Source organism: Syngnathoides biaculeatus, chromosome 7, assembly GCF_019802595.1.
Source record: "Syngnathoides biaculeatus isolate LvHL_M chromosome 7, ASM1980259v1, whole genome shotgun sequence".
NCBI lineage: Eukaryota > Metazoa > Chordata > Actinopteri > Syngnathiformes > Syngnathidae > Syngnathoides > Syngnathoides biaculeatus.
Window position 1 is genome coordinate 17002910 of NC_084646.1, and position 18400 is coordinate 17021309.

General features: G+C 42.2%; 2 protein-coding genes across 6 annotated transcripts; one reads left to right on the plus strand and one right to left on the minus strand.

Moving 5' to 3' along the window:
- Window positions 1–1301: 1301 nt before the first annotated feature.
- On the minus strand, window positions 1302–9299 carry tmem38a (transmembrane protein 38A). 2 transcript variants are annotated; one of them, XM_061825743.1, is made up of 7 exons: window positions 9272–9299; window positions 8677–9085; window positions 4518–4674; window positions 3965–4149; window positions 3741–3828; window positions 2263–2380; window positions 1302–2031 (listed from the first exon to the last, which is right to left on the minus strand). In XM_061825743.1, the coding sequence occupies exons 2-7, from the start codon at window positions 8798–8800 to the stop codon at window positions 1822–1824; spliced, it is 882 nt and encodes a 293-aa protein (XP_061681727.1). In that variant the 5' UTR covers window positions 8801–9085; window positions 9272–9299; the 3' UTR covers window positions 1302–1821. The 2 variants fall into 2 exon arrangements, with proteins under 2 accessions (XP_061681727.1, XP_061681726.1); XM_061825742.1 differs by lacking the exon at window positions 9272–9299 and having other exon boundaries at window positions 8677–9191.
- A 392-nt stretch (window positions 9300–9691) lies between these two features.
- On the plus strand, window positions 9692–17180 carry smim7 (small integral membrane protein 7). 4 transcript variants are annotated; one of them, XM_061825984.1, is made up of 6 exons: window positions 9692–9807; window positions 10012–10053; window positions 10153–10202; window positions 10278–10368; window positions 10851–12301; window positions 16413–17180. In XM_061825984.1, exons 1-5 carry the CDS (start codon window positions 9782–9784, stop codon window positions 10864–10866), a joined length of 225 nt encoding a protein of 74 aa, XP_061681968.1. In that variant the 5' UTR covers window positions 9692–9781; the 3' UTR covers window positions 10867–12301; window positions 16413–17180. The 4 variants fall into 4 exon arrangements, with proteins under 4 accessions (XP_061681968.1, XP_061681965.1, XP_061681966.1 ...); XM_061825981.1 differs by lacking the exons at window positions 9692–9807; window positions 10012–10053; window positions 10153–10202; window positions 10278–10368 and adding exons at window positions 13903–13980; window positions 14057–15350 and having other exon boundaries at window positions 10866–12139; window positions 12219–12301; XM_061825982.1 differs by lacking the exons at window positions 9692–9807; window positions 10012–10053; window positions 10153–10202; window positions 10278–10368 and adding exons at window positions 13906–13980; window positions 14057–15350 and having other exon boundaries at window positions 10866–12139; window positions 12219–12301.
- The last annotated feature ends 1220 nt before the right edge of the window (window positions 17181–18400 follow it).

Sequence of the window (18400 nt, forward strand, 5' to 3'; positions counted from 1 at the left end):
TGGGCTGAGCAGATGCCCCTGACATTCCTTTCCGCTTAAACGCCTTGACGTTCTCTCAGCGACACTGCGCATCTGAGGAATAACATTAAAAAGCGATGCTTTAATGATTTCTGTCAAAATATGAAAATCATCAGTGAGTCCCTTTAGTGTAAAAATGACTGGCTTGAACGGGAAGGTGAGAAGTGGAAACTTCATCAGTGATGCTTTATTGTTTTTGAGTTGTCAGCAGGAGGGGGGCCCCTATGACTTTCTCTGCATTTGACCTTGGGTTCACCTTGGACCTTTGGTGCAAGCAGCTTATCCCCGCCTATGTTTGTCAAATATGCTACCGATTTATTTCCGGTGCATTCATCTGTTGTGATGTCAAAGTAATGATGGGATGTGGGTTGTAATGATACCTTCAAGTGTATGTTTTGTATAAATTGTATGTTGTATAGGTTCTGATTTCACATCTCAGTGCAGCCCCTCCAATGTTGAGTTTGCTTGTTCTCCCCTCGCTTGTGTCATTTTTCTCCCCATTCCAAAAACCTACACCTTAGGTTAAAGGTCAAGTGTCATGAAATGGATGATTTTTAGTATGTTGTTAATGAAAAAACGACCCATCCGTTTTTGTTTTTTTTTTCACTACAAAACATGATTTTGACGTATATGGCTTTTCATAACTCCCGCCATGAAAATCCTCTCGAGGGATTTGTTTTGGAGAAAAAGCAGTAAGTGACGTTGGAGGCAGTAGCGCACTCAAGTGGACTCGTTTGTTTCTATTAGTTTTACCTGCGGGAAGATAGCTCGTTGTTCCTTCGTGTTAGCCAAAATGCCGGCTCGTTGCATTGCTGGACATTGCTCAAACACTCGGGAGGATGGATTCGCTCTTCATACTTTTCCAAAAGATCTGGTTTGTCGTAAAAATGGATTGCACAGGTGCAAAGGACGAGAGCTTTGTGGGTTTCAAATGACAGGTAGGTGTTTATACAGCTACTAAAAAAAAAACAATAGTTGGGGTGGGGGCGTAATCCGTAAATCAGGGGTCCTAAATCTTACCTTACAGGCATAAAATTCAAATTTTAAAAAGGCAACAACTGTCATCAGTTTGATCATGAAATATTTTGTCATTGGAGTGCATGCGATTGAATATACCAGAGATGGAAAACAATTTGCAAATCATTTTTTCAGTTTTCATTTGTTTTACACAGCATCAGTGTGAAGGACATTAGGGTTTATAGTACATTTTGGGGAAAGCTACCCCTTAAATGTCATTTTACTGTAATCACATTGAAGGTTTTATTTCACAGCCATTTTGGTGGTGACCTGGCAAATCATCGTTTCTGACATTGGCCAAATACTGGACAGTAAATAGCAAACTCAATCTTTTACATCACTTAGAAACCTCTCAATGTCATTACAGTGCATGAATAAAAAAATCAGTAAAAGAAAACCAAGACCCACATTTTCCCAATTTTATTCAGATTCTTCAATAAGTCTTAAGCCTCAAGGTAAAAACTTCTTTCTTTTCACATTTCGCTTTCTTCACATTTTTCCGATAGAAATTGACTTTCTGTTCTGAAACGAGTAAAATCGACCAAAACTGAATTGCTGACACTTCAACAATGAGCACAGGCGGGCACGGATGGAAACGTTATAAATAGTTTCAAAATAGCCAGGGAAGGTTGAGAAGTGGATGATCGTATGTACAGTCCTTGTCCGATGTAAATGAAAATGCAAAACTGTGAGCACAATTTGGCTCAAACAGAAAGTGTCTAAATCCTGAAAGCACCGAGAGCGACGAGGATGGGTTTGTTGGCAAGTTAGACGCACTTTCACAGTCTATTCGGCCTTTTTGGCTTTCCTCTTTCGAGCGCCTTCGCTCAGTTCCTCTTTGCTTTTGAGCGACGAAGGGGCAGCGGCGGCGGCCGGAGGGTGGTGGTGGTGGTCTTCCTCGGAGCCACCCAGGGGGGAGCGGAAGAGGAGGTGGCAAATCCAAGACTCGATGAGGGCGAAGGGGGAGCCGTGAGAGTGGCGGGCGGTCATCCACACCTGGAAAAGAGGGAAGAAATATCGGCGCTTGCCCAAATTTAACATAACGTCTTTCCAGTCTAAAAAATGTAATTGGCATGTTGCGCGAGTTTCCAAACTTTTGGGTTTTTTTTCCCCCGAGGACCACATTTAGAGAAATGGGAGGATGCAACGGCAATGGCGACATCGATGTTCTTCTCCTGGTAAAATAATCCATAAAATGAATTTCAATGTACGCAGCCCAGCGCAGACCTTGCTCGTGGCCATGAAGAGGGTGAAGCCGATGATGAGCACGCTCTTGGACACCGGCAGCCAGTGAGTCTCCTGCATGGTGAAGAGGATGGCCCCGTACAGGCTGGCTTTGGTAGGGCTGCAGAGACGAAAGAGGTGGAAGGGTCGAAGGGACATAGGGGGGGTTATGACCACAAACAATACTTTCCCTGCATTTCAACGAGTGCTCACTTTTGAATTTTCAACTTTGAAGTCAAACCATGCATTTTGACCAGCTGTGAAACTCATTAGATACACAACAAAGCACTCAACTATTTCTTAGGTTTAAGCATGTAAGCAACATTACAGTGAAAGCAAGGAGCAGGCAGAGGAACAATTGGAATGATGGAGGCACGCACTGGAAAGGAGAGGAATGAAGATTAGCCGAAGTAAAACAGAATATATGTGCGTGAATGAGAAAAGTGGAAGAGGAAGAGTGAGGCTACAGGGAGAAGAGATACTGCGGGTGGACGACATCAAATACTTGGGGTCATCAATGCAGAGCAATGGTGAGTGTGATAAGGAAGTGAAGAAACGGGTCCAAGCGGGGTGGAACAGATGGCGGAAGGTGTCTGGTGTGTTATGTGACAGAAGAGTCTCCGCTAGGATGAAGGGCAAAGTTTACAAAACAGTGGTGAGGCTGGCCATGATGTACGGATTAGAGACGGTGGCACTGAAGAAGCAACAGGAAGCAGAACTGGAGGTGGCAGAAATGAAGATGTTGAGGTTCTCGCTCGGAGTGAGCAGGTTGGATCGGATTAGAAATGAGCTCATTAGAGGGACGGCCAAAGTTGGATGTTTTGGAGACAAGCTTCGAGAAAGCAGACTTTAATGGTTTGGACATGTTCAGATATGAGAGGGAGTGTATTGGCAGAAGGGTGCTGAGGGTGGAGCTCCCAGGCAAAAGAGCGAGAGGAAGACCAAAGAAAAGGTTGATGGATGTAGTGAGGGAAGACATGAGGACAGTGGGTGTTAGAGAGGAAGATGCAGCAAATAGGCTTAGATGGAAAAACCGAAAGGAAAAGAAGAAGAAAGAAGAACAAATGGCTAAAATAGTTTCAAATTAAGGAGTAAAAAGATGTAACATGATGAAATCACAGACACAGAAGCAATAATGTGGCCAGGTAATCATCTCACGATGCCTGATAGGTTATCGTTTAAGGTGCCTTTGTACCAGAATTACAATGAACATGGATTCTCTGTACTGCACATAATTGTACTATGCATTCAATGTTGTATTACCCCTTACAACCACTAGAGGGCACACTATCTGGCACACGTAATTCATACATTGGGATTTTCTTGCGACAATAAGACTTCTTGACTCTACTTAACAGTATGTGAATGATTGGTTATTAAGATTCCAAACAGCCCACTCTCAGTGACAGCTCTAAATATGTCACGATGGGGGGGCAGGTGTACTTATCAGCACCCGAGCAGTCGTGAAAGAAGAAACTTACAATGACATATTGAGGATCTCGTTGGTCTCAGGCCTCCACACGCCGCGCAACAGCTGCTCAAAGTTGGAAATGAGAGCCACTCCAGAGCCTGTGAGAAAAAAAGACAGCTGATAAAATGACAGAAAGACCATCTGATTTGGCCCCGTTTCCTGTTTATTTCACGTCGGACGTCGCATTCCTACTGAATCGATGCTCGCTCGCTTGTTCGGCCGATCGGCGTTCACCTTTGACGTAACCGACGATGACCATGATGAAGAAGCCATGGTGGTAGGCGTGGTGGGCGTGGTGGACGCCGGCAGCAATCTTGCGAGTGCGCACGACTTCTTTCAGAGCCACCAACACTAACTTGACCGGCAGGAAGGCCACGCATTTGTAGAAGAGGTTCAGCGGGCAGTAGAAGATCAGGTACCTGGGTTTGTAGAAGACATAGACAGTTCAAAAATGCAATTACATTTCTCACACATGCCTATTATATTAATACTACTTTCAAAATAAAACACGACCCCGAACTGGAATGCACATTAGGTATTTCACTACTGGCGACTATCACAAGACTTATCGAAGCTTATGGAGTACTAAACCCATAATTACAATCAAAGGTCCAGCTCCATGCGACCTCAGACAAGATAATCGACGCAGTTTATCATATCGATGCTGGATGGTGGGATTGATGATTTTTTCTTAACAACTGTGGAAGTGTTCGCGCATGGTCATGTGATCTGATTTGTATTTTAAAAAAATAATTTATCAAAGGATTAAACATGATTCCTTACTCACCAGACACCAGAGGCCAGCAGGATGTGGCTGTTGTGTTGGAAATAGTCAACGGGGCTACTTCCCAGCATGATGTCGGCCAGAATGTAGCTCCCGAAGCAGTAGAGCATGGCACAGAGCCACGAGGCCACGGGACTCCTGCGGGAAACCTCCACTGAGCCTGCACAACATAGAGGCAGATAAATAGAGGCAATTACACGTCCAAGTCAGATCATGCCATCTTGACAAATACAGAAAAATCATAACCTTTTTTTTTTAATTGTGGACTCATATTCCTTATCAGAAGCTGGTGCCTCAAATTTAAATTTCAGTTACACCCCCACCTCGCCCCCCGACTGCTATTGACATCTTTACAACTTTTCTAACAGGCATAATGGCACCTTCCATTTCCTCTAAAAACAAACAAAACTCCCATGGAGGGATGGTCTTTTCCATTCGAGAGCTGCATGAAAAATTTCACCTTTACTAAGATAATAGCATCGCATCCAGTTTAGGGTGAACCCCACCTCCTGCCCGTTGACAGCTGGAATAGGCTCCACCACCCCCGCGACCCTTGTGAGGATAAGCGGCGAAGAAAATAGATGGATGGACACAAAGTTTGTTAATTAAAGTCTCTGTAATATGACTGAAAAAAGTCTTGGATATTTGACACACCACAGAGAAAATTGTTTATAAGGAGCCTGCCAAATTTAAATGATTTTTTTTTAAATCTGAAATGTAAAATAAGGCTCTCAAATCATGAGAAATAAGATCCACCCTCAATCTGCAGGATTGTGTGGGCAAGTTCGTTGAAGGGGCTGGAGACGAGCCCTTCACCTGTAAATCCAATACGTTCATTCGTACGCTAAGTGCACAAGTGTCTGTTGCCGGCTACCGGCTGAATAACGAGTGCCGCTCTGAAAAATAAGCAATTAACTTTCCCGTGTCTCTGTTTTCTGGCGAGGGGGCCCACAGAACAACAACACAGAGCCGTGGACGTTTTGACGTCTTGTGGGCTCCTTGGCTTGCTAGTGTATGAGCTCGTGGGCTAGCAAGCGGAGTAAACTGTCAACGTTCCCTGAAGTGTCTCTGTTGTGTGGATTTGTGTCTGGCTGTGCAGAATTGGACAGAACCAATGCCGGTTCTCCAGTCCACAAGCAATTCATAGCTAAAGGTTGCTTTTAGAAAGCCATTTCGTAGCGAAGCAGTCCAATTAGCGCTCGGCTTGCTACGTGGGTAACCACAGGAAAGACAGCGTATCCCAAATAATACACAACACTTTGAGGACGATGCACCGTTTGGGTTGTTCGGGTAGTGGCAGAAATGGATTAAGACATTAATACTAAGTAACTTGAAACTACGGCAAATATTCATAAATGTGAAGATGGCATTTGTTATTTAGTGTGGGCTGGCCTGCTCATGCTGTCGTCTGCTTGCGTCAGCATGGCCCCGTTTTAGCCCCTCCCAAAAATATCTGAACAGTTGAGAAGATGAAAAAGAGTCTTACGCTATATCTCAGCAATATCAGTACTTAATTGTTCTGAGGCCTTGCACTTTCACTCACACACTCAACGCATATCTTCCAACCTATTTAATATATTCGCAAAAAAATAAACAGAAGTTCGTTTACAAGCGCTTGAAAATACTTTTCCATTCAAAAACTCTCATGGAGAGATTATCTTTTAATGTAAATATACTGAATTGGATTTAAGATGAAATGGGCACAAGATGACATCCTCTTTACATATTCAAATTGAATTAAACTACAAAAAAACAATAATATGACCAAAAAGTGATATAATATTTATGCCCATTTTTGCATCCCTGGTGCTTCTGTTAGTTCTTGTGACCTTTCATATGATGCAACAACCTTTTTACAAACTGTTATCAATATCAACCATGTCTGTTCACACCCAGACCATCATCAAGTGTAGACCCCTGACAGGACACTTGTATCTTCACGCATTTTTAGTTGACTGCATATCTGCTCATCAGGCGCAATTTTTTTAAGTGCACATTGAGAGCGGGGGGAAGACAATGGGATTAAATTGTTTCTAATATTGTTCAATGAATTTCTCATTTACGTCTGGAGCAGCTGATGAGCAACAATAAATAAGTGAAGTATAGACAGAATCATGTCAGCGCTTGTTTTTATTTATGAGAAACACGCACAAGGAGTTAATTGAGTGGTGTGCAGACTGCTGCTCACAAATGTCTCACAACAGGTGTGCGAGGGCGTCGCGGTGCTCATGTCGAAAGCAATCCGATGCCGTCCTAAGAATAGATCCCGCTCCACTTCGTGCTCCCCCGCCTCGCATGCGGCGGCCGTGTCTTAAAGCCTTGACCGGAACATTTGTCTCTACTACTTCTACACCAATGCTGACCTCCTGGATGTCTTACAGTGTGTAGTGCAAAGAAGCTGCACTTGCGGAAAGAAAAACAAAAAAATATTCAAATAAACACAGCACAAGTCATTTGACTGTCAATTTTTCTCCAAGTAAACATCACGTGAATTTATGGCCTCGGTCTCACTGAACATCAAATCGCAACTAAGCACAGTATACGCACGCATATATTATTTTCACAACATCAAATATCTCATTTAGTGGGATAAAAATGAAATGCGTAGTACCACAATCACAAAATGGGGCTTTCTTTCACATACGCACTCCTACTAAAACTCATTCATACTCATCACGAAATTTTAGTAGTATTGACTTTTCAATGACAATCTACAATCCAGTGGTGCCAGAAATCAAATTTCAACAATAAACAAATGCAGACTCGATATCGGCGGGATGCTGGTCTGCTTTCTAACTACTGCTGTGGTGTTCTTAAGCAAGGAATGGACACCCCCCAGTTTAATCATTGCAGCAGTCTTAGTGGCCCCCCTCAATTCTGACATCTCCCCTTGCACGGTTGCACGTGTGTGATCTGGTTCTCTGTGTGGCAAACGGCACAAAGAATATGCAGCATAGTTATAAATTCCATTCAAATGTTCTGGATTGGCGGCACGGTGGGTCAGCTGGAGTACGTTGGCCTCACAGTTCTGAGGACCAGGATTCAAATCTCAGCGTGTGTGGAGTTTGTATGTTCTCTCCGTGCCTGTGTGGGTTCTTTCCCCCACATCCCAAGAACATGCAACATTAATCGGACACTCTAAATTGCCCCTAGGTGTGATTGTGAGTGCAGCTGTTTGTTTCGATGTGCCCTACGATTGGCTGGCAACCAGTTCAGGGTGTACCCCACCTCCTGCCCATTGACAGCTGGGATGGGCTCCAGCACTCCCGTGACCCTTGTGAGGATAAGCGGCTAAGAAAATGGATAGATGGTTGGATGGATGGATGGATGGATGGATGGGACAACTTCCATCATGACAGTTCAATAATGTGTTTAATCAACTCCAAAATTGCATATGTTTTTCGGTAGATCAAAAGCAGGCAAGTGTTTTGACATGCAACCAGTGGTCACAAAATAAATCAAACTTCCAGGTGAACTCAATTTAAAAAATGAATCAACCAATGTTGACTTCCTTTTCAGTGAGGATTCAACCAATGAGGAACTCAGAGGAATTTATTTCCTTGAGTACAAAGCGTAGTAAATTGTTCCATGTTTAACATTCACTCCATGAAGCACAAAGTTAGTCCTGAAACCTACAAGAACAGGGGGGGGGGGTGTTGCAAGCCCCTCTCACATCTATTTCAGGCTCTTCTATTTATTGCCCAAGTTTTCTGGCATGCGTAGGCCTTGTTTCACATTTCTTCCACTTAAGGACTTCAAACTTGGACAATGTCAGTAAGCTTAAAGCGCTAAAATTTAATTCCCTTCAGTGATTCCCACTGTTGTATGTGAATGGCATCGGACTGAGGCAAGCAGAGCTTTTACAGCTGCACGCTTCACGTAATAGGTCAAACGCTTTATGGAAAAAGCTTAATCGCCTTATAAAATCACCAGAAAGTCCTTGTAAAGATATTGGAACACAGTGTGGTTATCTCACGAAATTAACTTGTAAAAGAGAACACTCATTTGGATGCGCACATTTCCGATAGGGTAGCAAAAAGCCCCCCCCCCCCCCCCCCCCCAAAAAAAAAATGCAGCTTTATTAATTTCGTTATCAAAACATCACATAAAGAATGCGTTTGTACTTATGTAAAGAAAATTGTTGGTTCTTTCTGTCTCTCACCTGGCTCATACTTGAGGTAGAGGATGGACACGATGTAATAAGCCAAATCAAAGACCGGAAACATTCCCATTTTGGAGAAAGCTTGAGCAAAATCTCCCAAATTGAGGGCAGCCAGCACATCCATGTGGGCCGCCTTGTTGTTATTTGCTCGCTCTCGTTCTGGATCGGAAGACCCGAGCCCGCCTGCCCTCCACACTGAAAGGCTGAGACACTCAAGCCTTCCTATTAATATCGCTCATCCCCGCACCGTCATCATCATCATCATCTTCATCTCCATCGTGGTGCGAGCCCGCGACCCGCTGCTTCGATTTTTCGGCGACAGGTCTGCGGGGCAGCTGCCGCAAAAACGGTTCCTCGCGTCTTCAGCGCATTATTAGCGGCCAGCGGGAGTGTGGGTGACTGCTGCCTGCTGGAGAAACACACGCATTGTCCATCGAACACCTCTGATAACATATTTCCTTATTCGTATCGTGACGTGAGTCTAATCCCAAAACGGATGTTCTTATGCCCCCCGTGATAAAACACAAACGATAAAATGTTATAGACCTCTCCAAAATGGAATGAACCGCTGAGAAAGACAAAAGTGGCCACTTACTGACTCTAGATGGCGCTACAACACCCAAAGGACAAACGAGTGATGCGTGGAGTTTACGCGTTCTCCCCGTGCCTATGTGGGTTTTCTCCGGACACTCCACCCCCCCCCCCCAAAAAAAAAAAAACATGCAACATTAATTGGACACTCTAAATTGCCCCGAAGTGTTATTGTGAGTGCGGCTGTTTGTCTCAACGTGCCCTGCGATTGGCTGGCAACCAGTTCAGGGTGTACCCCGCCCCTTCCCGTTGACAGGTGGGATAGGCTCCAGCACTCCCGCAACCCTTGTGAGGATGGATGAATGAATATTTTCTGTTTGATCCCGGTTTTGAATGACGAAAACGTCTGTGTGGAAACAGTTTCTGTGTTACTGGCAGATTGGTGTTTTAAATGTGTATACCTGGAATACATAAGTGAGGGGAAAATGAACCTCATGCTTGCATGCTAAATGCTATTGGTCACGCTGCGTGGTGACGAAAGCGGAAGTGAGTGGCTCACTGTAATGTTGACGCGATGATCGGAGATCTGTTGTTATTTGGGTAATGAAATTGATTTACTTTTGTCTACATACGTTTAAGACATATAAATACCATAACTGTGTCTAATAGTCCTTTTTTATGTTCGTGGGAGGCAAACAATTGATCTGAATGACAGGCTAACGAGCTACGTGCTAATGCCACCTCAGCAGCTAGCTGGTGCGTCGACAACACACCCACGAGCTTAATTGTCTCCTTGTTTTCCAGAACCTTGTTGATCAATGCAGGAGCTGTGCTGAATTTCAAGCTGTGAGTACAATTACTGAAATTATTGATAATATTAGCATAAAGCCTTCGTCGTAGCTGTGACCTGACATTGACGTTGAATTGGTTTTAACGCTGTTACAGCAAAAGGAAAGAGTCGCATGGATTTGGAGATGAAACCAGACAAACAACAGGTGGGTATCAATGTATAGGAAAATAAAAATGATTCAAATGAACTGAATGTTTGTGCGTCTATATGTCTCCTGCAGGTGACAACATCCGAGAGTTCCTGCTCAGCCTGCGATACTTTCGCATTTTTATTGCGCTTTGGAACATCTTCATCATGTTCTGCATGATTCTGTGAGTAAAAATACTGTACTTTTCACCCTGGTGTACTCTTTTGACGAAAGAGGTTGTAAAATATATTTGTTATAGAAAAAAATGTCTGTCCGTGCTAATATTATACTATTATTGTGACTGTGGAGAGTCTTTACCAGATAATGTGTAGATTTAATGTATAATGTAATATAGCAGTATTAGTCTAATGTTTTCAAAGTAGTGATGTGACAAAATGAAAAATCTTGCACGAAACTGAAAACAGAAAATAAATGAAAAGCCTTAAAAAAAAAGTGAGCTGTCTGGTTCCTTCTGAGTGAATCACACACTTTTATGGTCATGGGAGATGAAGTACTCATGTGTTGACCTCTTTAGAATCACCATCAATGTGTGTATTTAAATGGTTATTGTGCACTTTTAAAACGCTCATCTTGTTTTCATCGCTGCTACAATTTTGAATGGAATTTGAACTTGTATTGCTTTTTGTCTACAAATTCTTTTCGCAGATTGTTTGGCTCATGAGCGATGGTGGCTGTAGCTGGACTACAACCCAGTAACTGATTTTTCAAGATGGATGCTCAAAATTCCCTTATCCTTGGTTTTTTTTTTTTTTTTTTGTTAAATCTGAAATTTGTTTCTTTTTTTTTAACCCCTCCCTCACCTCTACAATTCTCCAGAAATGTATAGAAATAAAAATGCATCTTTATTTATTCCATCCTACTTGTACACTTTAATCTTTTGCTATTTTTGTGACACACTGAGACATCGTCCTGAATGCTCTTTTCTTTATAATATGCACCTATAAATGGAAAATTTGACACACATCTAAGATCTGTCATTGTACGTGTTAGATTTTCTGCTGTTTTGCTTATTGATGCATTACATGTTGCCAACGCAATGGGCCTGGAAGTAAATGTTGGCAGCAATGGAAATTTATCAAAATAAAAATAGATTTACAGTAACGTTTGGAGGCAAATGGATTTTTGACATTTTTTTAATGAATTAAATAAACATTTTTTGAATCAAGTCAATGATGTCATTAGCCTCAGGCACAGATGTCAAACTCATGGCCCACATCTGGTTTTCCACATTTTATGTGACTCGCAAAAGCAAAGCATGTCCATCAATTTTGATGCTTCTTGCTAAAATCATCAACAAAAGTAATAATGTGATATAAGCATTCTTGGGTTAACCAACTTTCTCGTCTAATTAACTAGTAAATTGAACAAAAGGTGAAGAATAATCCTTGAGTCCTGATTGCAGAACTAGTCAGTTTATTGTATATATGTAATAGTACGTGAAACATTCACATACTTTTTCCGACCTCCATTGTTAATGCTTAAATGATGTGTCCAATAAAAACGTGAAAACGTGCAGTAATTGTTTGTCCACTTGCACGAAGCCATGTCAGAATTGACTCCAGATCGATTGTGACTCAAGCGGGAGAGAAAAGTGATGGATGCTTACGTTTTACATTCTTTTTCCTATTCTTACGACTGTGTGTATGCAATAATGGAAAGGCAATTTGAGCATGTGATGAGTGTTGTGGAAGAATTGGTATATCACACGTTTTAGTAAACATAACTTGAAAAAAAAAACAATACGTACATTTTATACAGTTGTGGCATTTGTAATAAGGGTGGTAAGAATTCCCATCATGCTCCTCTGCAATACAAAAAGGGCTTCAAGGGACGTGGAAGCTGCCAGTCGCTGAGGCTCGCCGCTGCGGTGTCCTTTCGGCTGCAAGCATACGTTTTTTGTTTTGTTTTTTTTTAAATATATATGTATCACAAATGTAATGTCCGTCGTTTGACTATGTGAGTTGTCAACGGGTTTGTGGCCGTTTTATTTTTTATTTTTTTTTGTGGCGTCAGACAGCCAGGCGATGACAGCGGGTCCGGCCACGCCACACGGAATGAGAGACCGACTCCTGCAAGCCATCGACGGCCACAGCAATGTGAGTACAACACTGTCCTGCGTGGGTAAGTTTGGACGAAAAATTTGCCTCACGCATTGGAGTTGTGGTCACCGCAGAGCGGCTGAATGACATTTGTTTGTCAATTGAGAGTAAAGTTACGCATTCCACCGGCTTCACCGGCTTGGGTCTGCTGATGATGAGCTTGCAAGGTTCAGTTCAGCACTTCACGTCGACAAATATGCCATAATTTTAGAAACTGTTCATTCAGCACAACATGGCACAGTCCCGCACCTCTGCAAGCTTTAGCAACAGGAATAATAGTAATAAAAAAAAAACATCGTTGCATTAAAAAATCTCTGGTAAATGAGTACTACTTTCTCAGGCAGACATTATGCAGCGATACAGCGAGCATTAATCCCAAGAAGTTATGTTCATTACCACCGATTTCCTTTTTGATCTGGTAAAGAGTACAATTCCTATAGTACAGTACAGTCCAGATACGGATACTTGCTGCAAATACAGTACTGTACACTTAATTTGTCTGGTATAGGAAAAAAGTCGTGTACTGTGTTTCAAATTATAACTTTGTCAATAATACAAACATATTGGATGAGTTTATTTTAAACTCCCTTTTATTCATTTTACATCCATTCATTTTCTTAGCTGCTTATCCTCACGATGGTCGCGGGGAGGGCTGGAGCCTATCCCAGCTGTCAACGGGCAGGTGACGGGGTACACCCTGAACTGATTGCCAATCGCAGGGCACACCGAGACAGACAGCCACTCTCACAGTCACACCTATGGGCAATTTAGAGTGTCCAATTAATGTTGCATGTTTTTGGGATTTGGGAGGAAACCAGAGTGCCCGGAGAAAACCCATGCAGGCATGGGGAGAACATGCAAACTCCACAAAAGCCAGGTCCGGGATTGAACCAGGGACCTCAGAACTGTGAGGCCAGCGCTTTCCAGCTGAACCACCGTGCCGCCACTTTACTAATTTTATTTTAAAAATTAATATTATGATAGGAGTCAGACATGCTTTAAGACTTGTTAACTCCAACTGAGATTTGAAGTAAATAAATGCCACACTAATTTCAAAGGTTTGTCAATATACATATTCAAATATTCATTTTAATTGATTTATAACTGTTATTTTATGAAGAACAATTCAGTTTCATAGATGGAATTTTTCATCCATCTTTTCCGGTATGTGTTTATCTAGTATGTATCCACTACGTTATAAATAGGTTGTCTTCTGTGTTGTGGTTTTACATAATGTGTTGTGTTGCCACAACTCTTGACCATTTTTCCACTATAATCACAAACTGGGTCTCGGCTGTTTGGAGCTTTCAGTATTGAACTATGAGATGGCGTGTCACATGGACAATTTTTTTGTTAATAAAAATATTGAATACAGAGAGATACCGCACCATCTCCCCTTTTAGTGGGTTTCTCATGCTTTTAAGTTTGAACCAAAACTCCGCATTTGCATGTATTCTCACTTGACCTTGAAAGTGGTACAAGTACAGCACAGCTGGATGCGCAGGTGCTCATTTGAGAGGGTATTCAAATATATTTTAAAAGTGCACATCGTGGTTTGAGATTTCTGTACTACAGTATCAACGTGTGTGTTTTTCCAGGAGATATGCAACATGGTGGTTGTTGTGGAGGTGATTTCTTTTTTGGAGAAATATCCCATCACCAAAGACACCCTGGAGGTATTAAAAGAAAAAACATTGTTTTAAGGTTTTCAGTAGTTAAATCACAGACAAAACATCCATCTTCTCTCTAAAGGAAACTCATCTCGGAAAACTTATCAATGATGTCCGCAAAAAAACTAAGAACGAAGACCTTGCAAAAAGGGCCAAGAAGCTTCTGCGGACGTGGCAGAAGTTGATCAGTCCTGGGAGGAGTGGGGTGTTTTCCAAAGGTCACAGCGTTGCATCATTGTCTTCCAATGTTGTACTCCACCCTTGCAACCCGAAAGAAGTGATTGGTCAAACGTCAGGTAAAGCAGGTCAGGAATTAAAAAGCAGGAATGTCTTCAATGACTGCTCTTCACTTGAAGCCAACAAACCAAGCAACAGGAAGCCCACTAAAGACTTGCAAGAAGGACTTACACCAGCTAAAATATCCAAACTTGCGTTTAATGATAGAAGCCAAAAAAAGGAAGTGCCTAACAAAAGATCTTACAGTAGTGCTGATTTTTCTACAGATTATTTACATCAGACTGAAGGTGGGGAATTTTCTGACCTAAAGAACAGTGACAAGCTGCTAAATGTTAAATCTACAAAACCTAAGTCAAGTGGCATGGGGTCCAGCCAGACTCTGACTGCTGCAGAGTTGCAAAACACTTCCTTTTTACAGCAGCAGCAAGCCAGGCAAACTTCCTCTGGGGGTCAGCATCAACTTGATATTTCATTGGATATGTTGCATACTCCTACGAGTGTGAGGCAGGGATTTGGATCTGAAGCACAGAATATTTGCATTCCTGGTTTGGGGTTTTCCTCTCAGAATTCAAGTGACTGCATTCAGGGTTCACAGTCTGCTGATGTGGACTTTCAGAGCGGGTCACCCTGTGTGGAGGACAACAGTGCTTTTACTGATGCAGGAAACAAGAAACACCGCTTTTGGGAAAAGGACTATGTGATGAAACAAGACAGACAGGTTCAAGAGGACAACAATAAAATTGTGACGTTAAAAGACAGGAGACTGACATTTAACCCCACAACAGGTCAAATCCAACACTCCTCCAATAAAGATTCTTCTTTGGCTGAGAAGGCAAAACTACCACACCGAGCTGAGACTCAATGCAGAGAGCGACCAATACCGAAGCCGCCGGTTCTTCCTTGTCTCTTCCAACAGTCTAACTGGGAAGCGCTGTCAAGGAACGAAATGGTCCAGTCCTACCTTAGCCAGCAGAGTAGCATGCTGTCGTCCTCAGGTGTGCGCTCTCCCAGTACACACCTCTCCATGACGGAGTACTCGAAGAAAGATGAACGACATAGGGAAGAGCACAAGGAACCGCACGTGTTGGTATCAGACTTCCCCTGTGGCGACAAACCTGGACTGAGCAGAGAGGTCCACGGTAAAGACTTGCGGAGATTACACACAGAGCAATGGCCAGGGGTTAACGGTTGCCATGATACACGGGGGGGCTGGTACAAGTGGACAGAGTGCATCTCCTTAGATCCCCACGGAGACGGGAGCAGGTTGAACATTCTGCCGTATGTCTGTTTGGATTTGAACATCTAGTGCCTTCTTAGCTGCCTTTGATGCAGCAGCACAAGATAAAGTTAATGGTCCTGCATGTTTGGATATGAAGATTACAAGGTCTTAATATCCATTTTTATGCCGTATGCAGAAACCAATCCGCCCGTCATTATGTAGTGAAATTCTTGGGTATGCATTATTGCTCTTACATCAAGAGCAAGATCTTAATGTCAGTCAAGAAGTAAAGTGAGAAAGTAAGCCACTATTTTCATGGAATAATTGAAAACCTACTACTGGTTTTGAATGGGCATCTCCCTTTAAACTGGAAAAATCTGGATCACACCCCCTCCCCCTTGTTTGGCTCACAGCCCCCCCCCCCGACTTGTTTTCTTGTAAGGTTCAATGCACATCCTTTTTTAATATGGATTTTAAAACTTCAAATATACGCAGTATGTAATGCATATTAAATATATATGTGTGCAGTTTGCATGTTCTCCCCATGCTTGCATGGGTTTTCTCAGGGTACTCTGGTTTTCTCCCACATCCCAAAAGACATGCCTTAATTGGAGACTCTAAATTGCCCCTAGGTGTGATTGTGAGTGCGATGTCTGTCCGTCTCGATGTGCTCTGCGATTGGCTGCCAACCAGGGTGTACCCCACCGCCTGCGCGATGATAGCTGGGATAGGCTCCAGCACCCCTGCGACCCCTGTGAGGATAAATGGAATGGAAGATGGATATTTTTACTTTGATAGTAAAATGACTTGATCAAAACTCAAATTGTAGGACTGGCGACTCAGGGACTTGCATATCTCTAATTGGACTTTTTGTTTCTCGACTTGGGACTTGAGGGCAAAGTCTAGTGACATGGTCCCACCTCTGGTTCTTTTTTTTACCTTATTGAGCATTCTGCGTTGTCCTCTTCCTGTCATTTTACAGGATGTTCACTCCTTGGAAGAGAAGCAACAGTGGTGGACTTCTTCCATTGATACACCATTTGTCTGACGAACATAAAGACTTTTAGAGATATTTTGAAACTTTGTCAGCTTTATCTGAGTTTCTATTTGAAGTCCTGACCTGACCCCGATGCTGTGGCATGACCTCAAGAGCTATTCACATCAAACATCCCAAGAATCCTGAACTGCTGCACTTTTGTAAAGAAGAATGGTCCAAAATTCATCCTGGTGGTTGTACACGTCTGCTCTACAACTACGGGAACATTTAGGTGATGCTCAGACACCAGTTTTTGAACAATCTATGAAACAATTTAAGAAATTCCAAAGGGTTCAAATACTCATCCCAACCCCCCCATCTCACTTTACATACAGTACAGACTGGTTCGAAAGAATTGTGGAGGTATGTTTACTCCCCCCGACTTCTGATGTTCTCATGCTGAAACCCTTAAGGGAATTATAGTACTTTACTTTCAAACGAGTAACAGTTGTGAAAATGCCTTGAAAATTACAGGATGTCACATTGCAGCCCGGAGCGCAGCAAAAGTTTGCTACACTGGAAAATAGATACCGTTGTCATGCGTGGTATTTATTAACATAGTTTTGAAATGTTTTTGCAACTATAAACTATACCTCCTATGTCTCAACCATCCTTTAGAAAACTAAACTGTGAGCCATTCTAATAATGGAGTCTAAGTTCATTTATTGCTTTTGTCTTTCACTTGTTGAATGCACATTAAAATGACAAAATGGATTCTTGTTTATCGTCTTGTCTATGAACCCTGGAGTGGAAATCAAATATAATTGACATTGTGGATAAATTACTGTACTTTGTCAATCCTAGATATGATCTGCCTTCTTGAACGGTTTGGTTTTTAAAAAGAAAAAGCACCTTAGTAAAAGGACAGAATGTTGCTTTTGCATTATTTTGTTGATAATGTGTTAATAAAAAGTGAAGACCCATTACTCCTCCATTTTTTTTTTTCACCATAGACTACAGTTATATTGTATTTGTATTACAACCACTTCTCAAAATTGACTTGATCCGCTCTCAGGTTTACAAGTCTATGGAGCTTGTGCACCTACGTCACCGAAATCATATGACTCTCCATATTACCGGTCAAACAAAGCATTGTTCAATGCTAGGTCCATTGAGACGAAACATAAATATGTCTGATAGCACGACGCCCAGAGTTTTGTTTGATTCTGTTAAACATTTCAAAGGTGATAATAAACGAAGTTACGTGGAAAAATGAGAGACACTTGGCATAGAGGACCCATATTTAATGCCGAAGTCGATGTTTTCGCCGATAAGAAATTGGACTGTTAATTGGCTTCCGCTTGTCTTGGACAACTCGATATACACATGTATCTGGCGAGTAAGTCGTTGAGGTTTACACGGAAGAGTTTGCAAGTGTAGAAAAGTCTAGACCCATACAAATACTTCGTTGCTGGATCTGTTCTCAATCAAGAATAAATCCCACATTGTGATGGAGCCACTCAGATTTTTTCAATACAAATATTTAAATAAATTACCGCTGGTTTTATACAAACTTGCATTCATTAAAATGATGGGGGGGGGGGGTCCGCTCCTCCGTACACGAAAGTGTATTGCGGCCACACGCACACACACCTGTAAACCTCTCAGCAACAGACTTTTTTTTTTCCAATACGCATTGTTCTCAAATGAGTCAATTTGGCATTATAAATAACTCGTAATTTGAGATTAAGAATAATTCACACTTGAAATGAAGTGATTGCTACACAGGTGTGTGTATTTGGTTGGGAACCAGCCATCCCGTTTAATTGCCGAAATCCATTGATCTTTTCTGGTCTTTTCAGTTGGTCTTCCATAGAATGATCTCTTTGAATGTTTGTCTCGTCTGTTATGACAACCAACAGCACAAGAGGTCTCTGGTATTGTAAATATTCTCCTCCGGTTCAATGTCTCCCACACTGTCGCGGAGCTGTTTG